The sequence below is a fragment of the Cetorhinus maximus genome, chromosome 27 (assembly GCF_964194155.1).
Source record: "Cetorhinus maximus chromosome 27, sCetMax3.hap1.1, whole genome shotgun sequence".
Lineage (NCBI taxonomy): Eukaryota > Metazoa > Chordata > Chondrichthyes > Lamniformes > Cetorhinidae > Cetorhinus > Cetorhinus maximus.
This window is the reverse complement of record NC_135905.1, coordinates 15,831,006-15,848,588: the sequence shown is the minus strand read 5'-3', so window position 1 is coordinate 15,848,588 and position 17,583 is coordinate 15,831,006. Positions and strand designations below refer to the sequence as shown.

Here is a 17,583-nt window from a genome sequence, read left to right as displayed (position 1 = left end):
TTTACCACTGAGCAGCTCAGATGCATAACGGGTAGAACTCTTTGCAAAATCATGACTGCCTCTTTGAAATCCAAATCCTACTTCCCCTCGTTAGCTCAGTGTCATGTGTGCATTGCAGCGCCTTGCACTCAGGCTACAAGTCCAGGCCATTTGCTACAGGCTGCTCCAGAAATAGAAGTGGCCCAGTACAGACCTCCAGGACATACCACTTCATAACTCTCGGTAACTCAACCTAGATGAAGGCCTGTTTCATTATTTTTAGCAAGCTGCCAGCCCACATTTATACCTCACTTTGATACCTGCTTACTTCTTTTGTAAAGGAAGTTCTCTCAGTCCCATATTGAGGAGCTTTTTTGAAAGTCTAGGTGCTTCCTATATCAAATTGGGACAATAGCTCTCCAAAAAATGAAATCAGCAAGGCTCCTTAGGTAGCACCTTCCAAACCCATGACCACTATCATCTAGAAGGATAAGGGCAGCAGACACATTGGAACACCACCACCTGGAAGTTCCCCTCCAAGCCACTCACCATCCTGACTTGGAAATATATCGCTGTCCTTCACTGTCGCTGGGTCAAAATCCTGGAACTCTCTCCCTAACAGCATTGTTGGTGTGCCTCTACACCACATGGCCTGCGACAGTCCAAGAAGACAGCTCACCACCTTCTCAAAGGAAGTTAGGGATGGGCAATAAATGCTGGCCTAGCCAGCGATGCCCACATCCCATAATGAATAAAAAAAAATCAACTTAAGAGTTTTTTTTAAATAAACACAGTTCATTCAGTAGACTGTCCTGCCAAACATTGCCATTAAAGCAAAAAAGTTTAGATTTGGTTGAAGAAAATTTAAAAATGCATCAACATGTATCTCTCAGCCCATGACAAGATATGCATACGATAAAATGATTGTAATAAAATACAACTTATATAATAATTAAAGATCTGATACTTTCTACTACAGATGCCAAGACTGATCTACAATAAGTTTCAGCAAAAGGACTATATGAAAATCTCTTTAGTCAAGATGCAAGAATTCTGAAAAAGGTATTACTCACTTGCTAAGGCCATTGGGCTGTGGTAAGTTTGAGGAGTACTTGACTTCACCATTCATCTCTTCAACAGCCATAATATCTTGTTGGCCTTTAATTTTAACTTTGCCATGCCTAAAAATAAATGTATTTATACTGTTAATTTCTCCTGCAGAAAACAACCTCAGTGTTTTATGTAAGTGCATCATGTGAAAACCAACAGCAGATTGTGGCATGACCATTTCATCATTAAAGAGCTTTAGCAGCATCATTGCTGTGGCACATTTTATAACATCCCTATTGACTTAATATAGACTGAAATAAAAGGTGAATATTGTACATTTCTTATTTTGGAAAGAAAGTCAAATTTATTTTTAGGTGCAGTGCTTGCCTTTCAAGTTCTGGTTTATTCATTTATGGGATGTGGGCATCACTGACAAGTCCATCTCTAACTGCCCTCAATAAGGTGGTGGTTAGCCATGTTCTTGAACCATTGCAGTCTGTGTGGTGTAAGTACACCCACAGTGCAGATGACAGGGAGCTCCAGGATTTTGACCCAGCAACATTAAAGGAACAGTGATATAGTTCTAAGTCAGACTCTAAACTAAAAGGTTATAAGAACAGCAATCCAAACCAACTCCAAATTAGGAAAAGTCCTGAGCTTATCTTGTTTAGCAGAACCAGCCCCAGCTCTCTGGACCCTATAAACTGCTAACCACCCAACATCACTTCTTGGCTTTCATGCTGGCTGACATTGTATATGGCTCCTTCTGCTCTGTCCCTCCCTTTTAAACTTACCTTTATCACCCCTCCTCAAAAGAAACCACCCTTGATCCCACTGTTCTTGCAGACTACCACACCTCCCTCTTCAAAGTCCTTAAATTTGTCACCACCCAAATCCATGTTGGAAAGTTCTAATCAGCTTTCCAACCCTGCTACAGCATCAAAATGGTCCACTTTCATAACATAACCCCTTATCTGCTGCTGAAACACTCATCCATGCTTTTATTACTTCCAAATTTGATTATTTCAATATTCCACTGGCCAGCCATCTTCCACCTTTTGAACTTGAGCTCACCCAAAACTCTGATGCCTGTATCTGAACCCACACCAAGTCCTGTCCACCCACTGCAGTGTGCTTGCTGGCCTTCACTGGCTCCAAATCGATCAACTCACAATTTAAAAATTTTCATCCTCATGTTCAAATTCCCCCTCCCGTGGCTCCGCTCTTCCCTATCTTTGTTATGTCCTACAGCATTACAGCCCTCCGAGAATCTGCATTCCTCTGCTTTGGTGTGCATTCCCCACTCCCTTCACCTTGCCACTAGACTGTGCCTGCAGCTGTGTAGGCCCTACTTGTTTGAACAGGTTTTTAGTCACCTCTTTCAATACTTTTTCTTTGCTTCAATGTCAATTTTTGTCTTATGCTTCTGTGAAATGCCTTGGAATGTTATCCTGTGTTAGACCACGATGTAAATGGAAGTCGTAATTGTTACTTAAGTGCAAAAATAGGATGTATAGATAGTCTGCTTACCATTGGAAAGGCTGCATATTGTGCAAAAATGGTCGAAATCCTGAGATGCACTCAAAAATTAATGTTCCAAAGCTCCAGTAGTCTACAGTGACTGTATATGGCTGTGATTCAAATAACTCTGGAGCCTAGAAAAATATCATATTATTCTTTAACTACCAAGCCCATTTAGATAGTTTCTCTCAAAAACTAAAGAATGCAAAAATGAATTTATATTGCTCATTTTCAAGACATGGGAGCAGAAACACACAAACACCATTCAAAAATCTGAAATGTTAAAGATTTTTAATTACAGTTTAAGTCTGATTAAATACAAAACCAAACTGAGAGGGGAGAAATTCATCACTTAGTGACACTACCATTTTAGTCATCATTTTAATGTTATACATTCTGTCCTTATATTTGTTTTCCCATTTAAATTGAATATGGAAATTTAATAATGGAAAATGCCTAAGTAAACCTGTCAACGTGTATGTGGCCTCCTGCCTGTGATGGTGCTGCAGCACCTCCATTGGATGTAGGGGGTAGTCACAAAGTTTGCATTCACGGGTTATGTTATAAATATGAATAAAAGAACTTATGAAGTGGAAAATTAACAGAAAATGTTTGAAGACATAACATTTTTATTACCAATGTCTTAAGCTAATTTAAAAGTTTAAAAAAACTATTGTGTAAAAAGTACTAGGGTGCATCAATTACTACATCCTTACCGTAGAGTCATTATGACTCAGAAGGACCATCAAGTCCACGGCGATTTTTTGTAGAGCAATTCAATCAATTCCATTCCCCACTCCATCTCCATCATCCTGAAAGTTTATTTCCATCAAATTTCTTTTTGAAATCATTGATTCTACCACCCTTGTAGACAGAAAGTTCCAGGTCATTACCACTTGTTCTTCCTCATACCCTCCCTTCACCTCTTGCCCAAAACCTTAAATCCGTGTCACCTGGTCCTTGCATGCTCAGTTAACAGGAACAACTTCAGAACAATTAAAAAGCACATTTCTAATATACAAGGCATTAAAACTTACCAGGTATTGCAATGTCCCTACAAAAGATGTGCATAGACTTCCTTGGTCCAGGTCCTTTGCATAGCCCAAGTCAATTATTTTATGTACCAACTGTGGTGAACATGAAAAGATTTATTCACTCTATTTGCCTTATATTTTTGCAATTAAATAATTCAGATATCCTTTCAGCAAAAACTAAAAACAGTGAGTCAGCTATTTTGTTTGCACTTTACATTAATTTGTTACTTATTAGTGCGTATGTTATGAAAATGATTGGTTAATAAATGTTCAATTTCACTTTATTCCCTTTCAATGTATATAGTGTGCTATAGTGTGATCAGGGACTTCCTGTCATGTCTACAGCCAAACCAGTTGTTGCTACTGTTCTGGAACTAGCTGATTTCTTGTTTCTGATGGTGCCGTATTTCAGTTATCCAGTGCCTCAATACTCAACATCACCTTGGTCAGTCTGCTGTAAGCATGTCCTAATTACTTGTGTCTATGTCTACCAGAGTCAGGTTCGGCTTCTCAATTTACCCTTCAAATGGTCCCACTTCCCACCCTGCAAATACTTCTCAAGTTTGAATTTGCTCCACTTGGAAGAGTTATTATCTATCTAAAAAATGTTTTGCCCACCATCACTCTGCTTTCGTATCATTGCCTTTTTGATTTCTCACACTAAGAATTTATCCAATTACTTTTTTTATGTACTATCATGCTTTAATAGAGTGCTGAAAATACAAACAAGTTAACTTTAATTTGGAAAAAAAAACATATTTTAAGACAGGCAGTGGTGGTTTTCTGACCAATATGAAACTGAGCAACTCTGGCTGACTCACTCTTACATGGGTATCATACAGGCCCAAATTAATCTGATTATATAGTATTCAGTGAAAACAAACACTTTAAATTCATGTGAACAAAAATAATTCATCAGCTCTTGATAATAAACAAAAACTGAGCCCACGCACCTGTCACGTGCTATTTGCATATAAAAAATGATATCTTAATGAGAGAAAAGTCAGGGGAAGCTTCTTTTTGTTCATCGCCAATGAAGAATTCCCTGAAGTAGATTTCACTGGAACCTACATGGGCCTTAACTTGACCCACGCTACTGAGTTGATACTCAATTATGGAGATAATGAGGAAGGTGAACAGACATCACGTCTTCCTGCAGCTCAGGAAATGGATCACAGACATGAGAGGAGAAGCCATTGCAGGAGATTCTCTGGCTACAACTGGATAGACAAGAGTAGAACCAAGTGAGGGAAGTCCCACTCAGCTGGATAATGGAAGAGAAGCATTGGGGGAGGATGGGATAGTTAACTGTGTCAATGACTGCTGCAGATGGGATGTTGCACCATGATTGAGTCACTTGTGCCTTGGACTAGGGATATTTTAGTTCTGTGGCAGGTACGGAAACCTGATCAGAGAGGTTCAAACATGGGGTTGTGAGGAAAGTGGACAGAGTTTTGGGAGGTGATAACACATTCAAGGACTTGAGAGGAAGGGGAGGTGGAGTGTTAGTTGGCAAAAAAAGAGAGGGTTTTTTTTTAAAAGAGGGGTGATGATGGCAGGTTTGAAAGATGGGGGACAAGTCTAAGGAGAGAAAACCATATACTACATACAATATTAGCTCGCATGGGACGCTATCAAAACAAGGAAGTTTGCCGTACTTAATTTCTAGGCTTTAAAAGGCAAGCTACAAAGTGATAAAAAGCTTAGAATGTAACAGTTTAAATTCCTGATCAAACTTTATTACCTTCCCACTGGCTTCTTGCAGTACAATGTTCTCCGGTTTGAGATCTCTGTGGATAATTCTGTTATCGTGTAAATACTGGATGCCAGAACCTGATGTATAGCAAATTCAAAATAGTCACCAAAAGTAGCTTGGTTTCTGTTTTGCTAATATTTATTATTAGTTATTAGAATTGAAAACTGGAAGATAAGCAAGTTCCTTTTGTGATGAACAAAAAACAAAACAACAAAATTTGGGATGAAAGGGAACAATGCATGTCAGTAGTCAGTTAATTGGTTTGAATAGCCAACAAAAGAGGTTCTTGAAACACTGGACTGAGAGGAAGAATTAGGGTAATGTCAGAAAAGATTTTGGACATTAAAAAAAAGAGCAGGAGTTGTGAAGGAATGAAAAGGCATTGAAAAGGTTCACACAAGGAATAAAAGGCAAGGAAATATAGGAAAATAAATGCAAAAACTGCAAATGCAAGAAATTAGAAATAAAAAAAACAAAATGTTGGAAAAAAGTTGACAATAGTTTTTAATTAACTCCATAATTTTTATGACAATAAAAAAGCAATCTCTTGTCAGGCTGCTAACAGGTTGCCATGCCACTAGTTTCACATTTACATGGAGTTTCAGATGCAAATTGATAAAAAAAAGTAGTGCCTTCAGCATGTGGTTCACGATCTGACTACAAGGGTGCATTGATGCCAAATAGTGTGAAGTAGCGGAAGGTCGTCTGACACGGCCTCAACTTTGTCTTCAACAAAGATACTGAGCTCAGCTCCACAACTTACTTTTGACTTTTCCCAGAGTTAAGAGACAGCCTGACGCTTCTGCCCACTTTCATTATCGTTAAAAATTAATGTTGCAGAGTACACAGACAGGCATGTGGGCTTACAGCTTCACAGTCGACCTTAGTGCAACTATAATGGAGTGATAGCCTGCAATGGTAACTTGGATCTATCAGCTACATACCAAACTCTACAAGTTGTGTGTCTAATTTGGCTTTCTGTTGCACCAGGTGGTTTTCAGAGGTGAACCCAACTTAAATTGTCTTCAAATCTTTAGATTCCCTCCTCAGGAAAACAGGAGTACCTCACCTCCATTCATCACTAATCAAGGGACTGACTCAAATAGAAAATTCCTTTATTGAATGCTACATCTACAACCACAAGTTTAATACCTCCACATCACAGTATGCTGCTTAATCAATACGCTACACCACAGAATGAGAGCTTATGTAAGAGTACAATTAGTTAAAAAGGATCTATTTTAATCTTTTGAGGTGTGCAAATATTTGCTACTGTAACTCGGAATTTTATACCACATCAACCATGGTGTAAATAACAATAAATGTTATCAGCAAAGTGTGATGGGGAAAACGTGCTAGGAAGTGTGACACAAAAAATGCACGTTATAGGCAAGAATGTTAATATAACAATTATAAACAGACATTTAAAAAAAAAATCACATACCAACATCCTGTAATAAACTAAGCACTTGGCTTTCTTTAAGTCCACAGCAATTTTCAGGCTTGTTTAATATCTTGAAACATAAAACATAATCAGCAAATAACTGACAAGGAAAATAAAAATTAAAAACAAAAATTGTCACACATTTATCCTGCAAGAGCATGGAATAAAGCAGTACAAACCAACTCCAAAAAATATATTGCCGAATAAAAATATTAATATTAACCTAAACGAAGGGTTTTAGACAGAATGTAAAATATAAGCTTGCAGATATAACTGAGAATCAAATAACTTCTAATGCAGGTTCTTCAGAATCTTCAAAAATTCAGTGTCAATTATCTCTTCAAATTCAGTGCAAATGATACCTCAAATGTACACTGCTGTTACGTACAATTTTAGTGATATACAAATTCTGGTTAGCAGGTAAGATTTAATTTTCCAAGAGTAAACATTAAAGCCTAATGAATTATGATAGTGTTGAAATTAAACATTAAACAATACCTTGGATTTTTTTTCTAATGTATTCGAAAGATAAATCAATAAACTTGGGAGCAGTCAGCATTACTTCATACCAAAACGTACTTTAATACCATGGCTAAAGTAGCCAACACAAATAGGAAAATACCAGAAGATGACTGCCTTTTTAAAATTATAGAACAGTGAAGCAAGGCCAAGGGGAGTTCTAACTGGACAAGAAACAAAAGATGTGTCTAGAGGGGGTGTGAATGGCAGAATCATGAATAGCTGCTGGCTGCAAGTAAAAAAGTAAGAGAGAAAACAAACCAGCAAAGAGAAAGGAAACAAAATGGGGATGATCTAAAATTGTTGAACTCCATGTTGAGTCCAGAAGGCTGTAAAGTGCCCATTTACAAGATGTGGTGTTGTCTTTGAGTTTACATTGAGCTTCACTGGAATACTCCAGGAGGTCCAGGTCAGAAAGATTAGAGCTGGAATAAGGAGGAGAATTAAAATGACAGGCAACTGGAAGCTCGGGGCCACACCTGTGGACTGACAGAAGTGTTCCACAAAACACTCGCCTAGTCTGCATTTGGTCTCCCCAATGTAGAAGAGTCACCTTGAGCAGCGAATACAGTATCCTAAATTGAAATAGTTACAAGTAAATCACTGCTTCAGCTGGAAGGAGTGTTTGGGGCCTAGCATGGTAATAAGGGAGGTGGTAAAAAACATAGGTGTTGCTCTTCCTGCACTTGAACGGAAAGATGCTGTGAGAAGGGGTGGGGGGTTGTGTTGGGGATGACTGGGGAGTGGAGCAGGGTATTGCAGTCCCTTCCAAATGCTGAAAAGGGAGGGAAGCAGAAGATGTGTTTGGTGCTAGCATCATGCTGGAGGTGTTGGGAATGGCAGATCCATTGAATGTGACAGCTGGTGGGGTGAAAGGTGAGGATAGGGGAACCCTATCGTGGTTCTGTGAGGGAGAAAGGGTGACACTTCCAGTGCGTGAAATGGAATAGACATGGTCAAGGGCCCTTTCAACTGTTGGGGGCTGGGGATGGAGGAGGGGGTGTGGGTGGTGAGGAAAAAGGACACACAGAAGCACTAGTATGAAAGGTTGCAATGTTTTTATTTTGCTTTGTTTACATAATTTATAATTGAGTTCTCCTAGCCTGCCACTCTGAGCTTATGCTTAATTTTTGAAAAATCCTTACACACTGCACTTTGTATTTTGCTGAATTTGATAGTGACATTATTTAGAATCCCATGAACGGAACAGAAGGATAGTTCCCACCATTCTCATTCTAAAAGGTGAACCATCATAGAGTACAAAAGTATTGTGAACAAGTGAAGAATAATGGTAGTTTTTAGGTCAAGATCTAATGTAAGATAATCACCAAGATCATTTTTCTTTTAAAGACCCTGTCCAGCAACATGCAAGGGTTTTTAATACATAATATAATTCAATTTAACATCTTCAGTAACTCCATTAGCTCTCATTAAGTTCAACGTTCCACTTACTCAGATCACAACATAAACTTAAAATGTTACCTTACGCAAGTCACCTCCTGTACAGTATTCCATCACAAGAAGAGGGACATCATTAAATGCAATATCCTGCATTTCTTCTGGAACTTCACATGCTGTTACAACATTTGGGTTGTTTAACCTTGTTTTGAAAAGGAGGGAAAGAAAGAGATGTAGGTGACCCTCATTGTACACAACTGATAAACAGTCAGTTTATACAAGCAAAAGGAGGCATCAACGTTTAAACTCAAAAATACATTGAATAATCTAATCAAGTATCAATCTACAATGGCCCTTCCTGGAAACTCTAATTTATTAAACATATGATTTGACAATAAGAAGAAAATTGGTAAATTACTGCCATCTTGCATCTATAAAAGAGAGACACTAGGCCTGCTATCCACCTTGATTAACAAAAACTAACAAAATTCACAGCTTTTATTGCACATTCCTGCCTTAAGCCCAGCAGGATTTTGGTGCACAGCGGCAAATTTGGCCTTGATCTGGCTACATCAGCGTTTAGTGTTGCCCATTACTTTCCAGAGGACCTTGTGTACACAGAACATCACTCTGCCAAACATGGGGGTGGGGCGACCAGAGGAAGCCTAGGATTTCCTTGACCCTTCCCTGCAAATCCACTGGTGCATCAGTTTGTTAAATGAAAGGCGGTTTACTTGCCCGCCAGCCAGCATAAGTTGGGCAGGTGGAAGACAGCATAGGCCTGGATCACTGTGCCTGGACAGCTTAAGTTATTAAAAATGTAATCTTTTGTTTTATCTCCCCCTCCATCATAATGCAGCCATTCCATACCAGGGTTCTCTGGCAGACACCAGAGATACATCACCAATGGAAAAGGAATCTACCACCATTATAATAATGTGATCTCCCGATCCTGCATACGCCATCACAATCAGAGTCAAAGGTTACCCCAACAGTTAAACTGGGATTAAAGGTCCATGGATTTTTGATGCTACAGAGCAGAGCTCATGTGCCATCCTTGGCTCAATGGTAGCACTCAACTCTAAGTCAGATACTCCTGATTTAAATCTATCACAGAAACTTGAACACACCATCTAGGCTGACAGTTTGGCGTCATACTGAAAGAGTGGTGCACTATTGGAGGTGCCATGTCTTGGATAAGCCATTAAACCTGCCCTCTCAGATGAATGTAAAAGATCCCATTACACTATTTGAAGAAGAGGACAGGGATTCTTGCAGTCTTTGACAACATTTATCCCTCAATCAATGTAATCAAAAACAAAATTACTTCAATGTATCTCAATGCTGTTTGCGGGGCCTTGCAAATTGGTTGACACATTTTCCTACTACATTACAATAGTGACCACACTTTTTTCTTAAAAAATGGCACTTAATTGAGACATTCTAAAGGTGTTAAAGATACTATATAAATGCAATTTTTTTCTCTTTTAACTGCATGAATCTACTAATAAAATTGTGTTGTTCTAGTTGTGCACCAAGGTGTTTTTGTGGAGCAGTGAGTAACATCCCTGCCCCTGAGCCAGGAGCTCTGAGTTCAAGTCCCACACCAGGACGCGATAGCCAAAGAAAGTGCATCCATAACGTGACCAAAGAAGTAGTAGTTGTGCACTCAATCTACTTATTCAGAGTATCTTAAGCAAAGTCTGAGAAGCAGGTGTATGGCCACACTCTTGTAAGCTGTAATTGGCACGTTAAAACACGAAACAATGACTGAGGTGGGAATAATTTTTAGAAGTTAGATCAGAAAAATATCAGATGACAAAACTAAATTATTTATTGCCCAATTAAATATGAATGAGGTTATATATCCAAAAACCCTTTCAGATTCTCTCCCTCTCTCCCAGTGTGCCATTTCATTTTTCTTGAATGATTCCAGAATTTTCACATCCAGTCCTCGGCTTTGTTCATTCATTTCAAATATGTTATTCTTTCTTTGAACATCTGCATGACATCAGTGCTGGATTTACCTCTGGTATCCCATTGGTGCTGCATTTGCAATTCATTTTGAAGTAATATTCAGAATTTAGCTTTTCCCTACTGTTTACTGTTTTATACAGGTCTTTAAGATCATGTTTTAAATCACCTCCTTTCAAGGCTACAAAGTCCAAGATTCCCTTGGATTTCCCCAGACCACTGAGAACAACCAGCTCCAGGCTTGCAAGTTTCCCTGGTGTCTTGGTGACTATACTTGGACACATGGAGGGGGTGGGTGTGGTCAGTACGACAATAAGTGGAATGCCCCTTCCCAATTTGATGGTATCTACGTGTTCAATCACAAATCATATATTAATTCGCCCAAAAATCCTTCACTAATGGTTTATATGCTATATACTTCTCTAAAATATACAAACAGCTAATCTTTTTGGCAAATTCTGAACACATCGCGAATGAATTCTCTATATGATTTCAAAAAATACACTTACTTTTTCATAATTTGAATCTCATGGCACCATCTCTCTTTGTTTCTTGTGCTCAACTCCAAACGACAGGCTTTAACTGCAATCCTTTCTCCAATGTTCTGGAACAGAAGTTTGGAATTGTATAAATTTTTTTATGTAAAGTCATAACAGTTTGTAATAAAACAGAATATCTGTTATAACTGTTTATAATAGAGCATAATATTTGTATTATGTAGTCCTATTAGCTTCATTCAATTAGTTCTAATGAAAGGTCATTGACCTGTAACACAGGGCCTGAACTTCCATCAGAGTCTGATTGCCACTCTGCTCCTAGTTTCCTAGCTGGGAATCCAGCCGCTCCTTTCTCATCCAACCTTCCAACTCAGGGCAGGCGATAACTGTCTTGTGCAGTGTGCTTCTGAGGCCTTCAGCTGAGGACTGGAGAGTCGGAGATAAGGAAGCCACACCCCCTTTTTTACAGCACTAGCTGCCGTAAAGAAGATAAATTTAAAGATCCAGCCACTTTTGGAAGCCAAGGAGGAGGTAGGTTTGTAAGGTAAGTGGGTAGAATTGGGGGGCTGGGTTTTTGGGGTGAAACAGGGGAGGGTGGGGGGGGGGTGTTGGGTGCTCAATGGGTGGGGAGTTGGGTGGTCAGTGGGGGTCAGTTGGTCAGGGTGGTCATAAGAACAAAAAATAGGCACAGAAGTAGGCCATTCGGCCCCTCAAGCCTGCTCCGTCATTCAATAAGATCACGGCTGATCGTCTTGTGTTTCGATTTCCACATTCCTATCTAACTCCGATAACCTTTGATTCCCTTGCCTAACAAGAATCTATCTTCCTCTGCCTTAAAAATACTAAATGACCCCACCTCCACCGCCTTCTGAGGCAGAGAATTCCAAAGTTGCACAACGCTACAAGTGAAAAAATTTCTCATCTCTGTCCTAGTTCTGGACTCACCTACAAGAGGAAACATCCTTTCGATGTCCACCTTGTCAAGGCTGTTCAGGATCTTGTATACTTCAATCAAATAACCCCTCACTCTTCTAAACCCCAATGGAAAGAAGCCCAGTCTGTCCAACCTTTCCTCATAAGACAACCCACTCATTCAAAGTATCAATCTAGTAAACCTTTGTACCGCTTCCAATGCGTTTATATCCTTCCTTAAATGAGACCAAAACTGCACAAAATATTCGAGGCACGGTCTCACCAATGCCCTGTACAACTGAAGCATAACATCCCTACTTTTATGTTCAATCCCTCTCGTAATAAAGGATAGCATTCCATTAGCCTTCTTAATTACTTGCTGTACCTGCATACTAACTTTTTGTGACTTATGCACCAGAACACCTAGATCCCTGTGTACCTCAGAATTATGCAGCCGTTCTCCATTTAAGTAATACTCTGCTTTTTGTTCTTCTTGCCAAAGTGAACAACTTCACATTTTCCCACATTAAACTCCATTTGTCAGATCTTTGCCCACTCACTCAACCTATCTACATCCATCTGCAACCTCGACATGTCCTCTTCACAACATACTTTCTTACCTATCTTTGCGTCATCTGCAAATTTAGCTACCATGTCTTTGCTCCCCTCATCTAAGTCATTGATGTAAATCGTAAAAAGTCAAGGCCCCAGTACAGACCCTTGTGGGACTCCACTTGTAACATCCTTCCAGTCAGAAAAAGACCCATTTTTGCATACTCTCTGCTTTCTGCCAGCCAGTCAATCTCCTATACATGCTAATACGTTGCCCCCTACACCATGCGCTTTTATTTTTCATAATAATCTTTGATCTGGCACCTTACCAAATGCCTTCTGGAAATCCCAGTACAGTACGTCTACAGGCTCCTCTTTATCCACCGCGCATGTTACTCCTTCAAAAAACTCCAATAAATTGGTTAAACATGATTTTCCCTTCACAAAATCATGCTGACTCTTCCCTATTGCCTTGAGCTCTTCTAAAAGCCCAGATATAACCTCCTTAATGATCAGTTCTAATAACTTCCTTATGACAGACATCAAGCTAACTGGCCTATAGTTTCCTGTTTTCTGCCTCCCTCCCTTCTTGAATAGAGGGTTATATTTGCTTCTTTCCAATCTGATGGAACCTTTCCAGAATTTAGCGATTTTTGGGAAATTAACACCAACGCATCAACTACCTCATTAGCCACCTCTTTTAAGACCCTAGGATATAGTCCTTTGGGACCCAGAGACTTGCCAGCCTACAGCTCCATTAGCATCCCTGTGCAGGGAGCAGGGGGTGGGCGGGGGGGGGTCCAGTGCTATAGTTAATTAGGAGTTAGAAGTAGCTTTTGTTCTTCTAACTTTTTCTGGGTAACAATTACTGTAAGACAGTAGGAACCATTCAAAGTTTGCGGTTTAAATCGTACTTTCGGATGGTTCTGATTGCAGGGCAATTGCCCAATGGAAGTTTGAGCTTCCCGGGCAATTGCCATGCAATCCTCACCTGGGGACTTCCCGGGAGGGGGTCCCAGCACATCTTTGGGGTTACCCCACCTTGGGGTTACCCCCCCCACCCAGTCATGATGCCCTGGAGCCCAAAAGTTATGGGCTCATTAACATTGTTTCTCTCTCCACAAATATTGCCAGACCATTTCCAGCATCTTCTATTTTTATTTCGGTAGTCTTTGGTTTATTTTTTATCTGAATCCTTGGGTTTGCAAATCATTCCTTCTGAAATTAGATAAACGTCTGATTGACAATCATAATAGTAGAGGGGGCAAATAGGCACATGAATAAAATGGAAGGTTTATTATTTAAAAGGAAAATTTACAAGTTGAAATATAGCCAGGACATAACTCACTGGTTCAAATGTATAACTTATGATGTAGTCCAAATCTTTGTTCGCTCCCAACAATCACCAGGGTCAAACTTAAATTATCTGACCACCTTAGAGATAGACACTTTTATGGCAACACATTTATAAAAAAAAATTGTACATGAAATGGAAGCAATCTCGAAGCATACAACAACTTGCATTTATATGGTGCCTTTAAAGTAGTAAGACATTCCAAGTCACTTCATGGGAGCATTGCCAGCAGAAATTTAGCATACAGTCAAATAAAGAGATATTATAACAGGGGATCAAAAGTTTGGTCCAAGAGGTACGTTTTAAGGAGTATATTAAAAAAGAGGGAGAGAGGCAGAGAGGTTTAACGGAGGTATTCCAAAGCTTAGGGCCAAGGTAGCTGAAGGCATGCAGCCAATGTTGGAGAGACAAAAAGATGAGATGCACAGGACAAAATCAAAGACAGCAACTCACACTTGTATAGCACCTTTTAAGTAGGAAAATGCTTTAAGACACTCAACAGCAGCATAAGTAAACAAAAACTGACACCAAACCGGAGGAGGGGTGTCTAAAAGATTAGAGAAAGAGATAGACTTTCAGAAGGATCTTAAAAGAGGAAATCAAAAAACAAGGAGATTTAGAAAGGGAATTCCAGAGTTAAGGGTCTACATAGCTGAAGGCATGATCGCCAATAGGGAAGCAAAGGTAATGCACAAGAAGGCCAGGGTTAGAGGAATGCAGTGATATTAGAAATTTGAGGGCTGCAGAGGGTTACACAGAGATAGGGAGCACTGAAGCTATGAAGGGGTTTGAATAGAAAGGGTGAAAGTTTTAAATTGGAAGCACTGAGGCACCAGAAGCCAACGTAGATCAGCAAGCAACATGGGCGATGGGCAATTAGAACTTGGTACATTAGGATACGGACAGCAGAATTTTATGATGGGTGTATATTTCGAGGTTGACGAGTAGAACTTTGCAGTTGTCGAGTCTGGAGATGACACAAATACAATTGAGGGTTTCTACAGCAGATAAGCTGTAGTCTTACCTTAGTGTGGTTCCACAAGTGCTGGATGTTGGCAAGATAACAGGCACAATTCTCTCCTTTTTTTATTCATTTATCGGATGTAGGCTTCGATGGCTAGGCCAGCATTTATTGCCCATCCCCAACTGCCCAATTCTTCATTTTCAAATTTTTCAGCTGACATCTACATTATAGTACTTTAAACAATGGACTATCAAATTATGATTAGGAACCCTGGCTGATTTTTCCCCTGTCTAGCTGAGGTGCACCAAGACCAACTAATTCCCTTTCTGACAGCTTAACTAATCTGGCAGAGACCAGGAGGGAATCAAAACAAAAAGCGCCCCCTTGTCCTCACTTATCACCCCACCAGCCTCCGCACTCAAAGGATCATGCTCCGCCATTTCCGCCAACTCCAGCATGATGCCACCACCAAACACATCTTCCCTTCACCTCCCCTGGCGGCATTCCGTAGGGATCGTTCCCTCCGGGACACCGTGGTCCACTCCTCCATCACCCCCTACTCCTCAACCCCCACTTATGGCACCTCCCCATGCCCACACAGATGCAACACCTGCCCCTTCACTTCCTCTCTCCTCACCGTCCAAGGGCCCAAACACTCCTTTCAAGTGAAGCAGCATTTCACTTGCATTTCCCCTAACTTAGTCTACTGCATTCGTTGCTCCCAATGCGGTCTCCTCTACATTGGAGAGACCAAACGCAAACTGGGCGACCGCTTTGCAGAAGACCTGCGGTCTGTCTGCAAGAAAGACCTAAACCTCCCTGTCGCTTGCCATTTTAACACTCCACCCTGTTCTCTTGCCCACATGTCTGTCCTTGGCTTGCTGCATTGTTCCAGTGAAGCCCAACGCAAACTGGAGGAACAGCACCTCATCTTCCGACTAGGCACTTTACAGCCTTCCGGGCTGAATATTGAATTCAACAACTTTAGATCTTAAACTCCCCCTCCCCCCATCCCCACCCCGTTTCTCCCCCCTCCCTTTTTTTTTCAATAATTTATATAGATTCTTCTTTTCCCACCTATTTCCATTATTTTTAAATCTAAAACTAAAACTTTGTTAGTCTTTCCACCCCACCTCCACTAGAGCTGTACCTTGAGTATCCTGCCTTCCATTCTTAATTAGCACTTTTCTTAGATAACATCACCACCTTCAACACCTCTTTGATCCTTTTGTCTGTGACATATTTTGATTATCTGCTCCTATCACTGCTTGCTTATCCCCACAATCACCCCACCCTCAACTTCTCTCTCCCCCCGCCCCTCCACCTTAGACCAGCTTATATTTCACCCCTATCCTAACTATACTCAGTTCTGCCGAAGGGTCATGAGGACTCGAAACGTTAACTGATTTCTTCTCCACCGATGCTGCCAGACCTGCTGAGTTTTTCCAGGTAATTCTGTCTTTGTTTAGGAGGGAATCAAACCTGGGCTTCCAGCTTGTTTGCACAGCTGAACTATTCACTGGATTAACTTCGTGAGCTACTGGGAAGTGATCAAGTTTACTGAAAACAATCTTGATCAAAACTTTAAATGAATCAAAAGGACACTTAAAATATTTTCATTTGGAGGGAAATTTTAAACAAACATATAAAGAAAGTGCTCGCAAGTCTTGGAGCAAGCTTATAACTGATGTGTATGTTGTTGGGTGGTTTGGGGGGGGGGGCGGTGTTAGAATTTAGAATTCCTTTCAGAATGCAAATAAGTTGAGGAGCATCACATCTTATATCAACCCTCATATCACTTTCATCATCAAGACTGTTCACTTTCATTTCCATCACATTCCCTGACCCCATTGTCATTTAAATCTTTATCCACTTTTGTCACCCGCAGACTCAATTTCTCCCACATTCTCTGTGTTGTCCTCTCTAAACTCCAATTTGTTCAAAAATCAGCTCTATCTTGTCCCACAATAGTCCTATTCATCCATTATTCTTGATCATTTATCCCATCTCTCAAGCATTAAAATTGATATTCCTGTTCTTGACTTTAGAATCACTCCAAGTCCTTTCCCCATTGTATCTAAAATCTCCTCCAGTCCTCCCATTCAATCTTCTGGCTCTGGTCCTTTGTGCATTTCGTACCCAACTGACTTCATCCAACCATTTTTGACAGAACCTTTAGATGCTTCATCCCTACTCTCTTAAACTTCCTCAATAAATCCCCCTGCTCCTCCATTTCTTCAAAAGCCTTACCAAAGTCCACATCTTTGGCCAAACCTTCAGTCATCTCTACTAACACCCATGACTCAATGCCCCTTTCTACATTTCTTTTAATTATTTTCTTTCTTTAGCTTTCTCCCCTTTTCCATAAAACTGCATATTACAATCCAGAATTGTTGCATGATGTGAAAGAAATTGGATAGATACAAATCTCGCCTCCTATCTGTACCCAACCAAATTACATAGGCAGAAATGTAATTTAATATTTGAACTGACAAAGAGAAGAACCTTATCAAGCCATTGGTCTTGATTGGATCTCTAGCATACTCTCAGAGTCTATTCCAATCAAACCTAAGTTTCCAATAGAGTTGCCATAGACCACAGATGCCTATACAGACATAATAATGCAGGT

The 17,583-nt window shown here is 40.1% G+C and overlaps 1 protein-coding gene across 1 annotated transcript in view; it reads right to left on the bottom strand.

Moving 5' to 3' along the window:
* chuk (component of inhibitor of nuclear factor kappa B kinase complex) overlaps nucleotides 1-17,583 on the bottom strand; it is an 80,902-nt gene that overhangs the window by 42,382 nt on the left and 20,937 nt on the right. The window contains exons 3-9 of the mRNA XM_078530797.1: nucleotides 11,185-11,279; nucleotides 8,786-8,903; nucleotides 6,785-6,854; nucleotides 5,329-5,417; nucleotides 3,588-3,677; nucleotides 2,560-2,684; nucleotides 1,053-1,160 (exon numbers count right to left, since the gene is read on the bottom strand). Of these exons, the coding sequence (XP_078386923.1) occupies nucleotides 1,053-1,160; nucleotides 2,560-2,684; nucleotides 3,588-3,677; nucleotides 5,329-5,417; nucleotides 6,785-6,854; nucleotides 8,786-8,903; nucleotides 11,185-11,279 (695 nt within the window). The remainder of the gene's footprint in view (nucleotides 1-1,052; nucleotides 1,161-2,559; nucleotides 2,685-3,587; nucleotides 3,678-5,328; nucleotides 5,418-6,784; nucleotides 6,855-8,785; nucleotides 8,904-11,184; nucleotides 11,280-17,583) is intronic.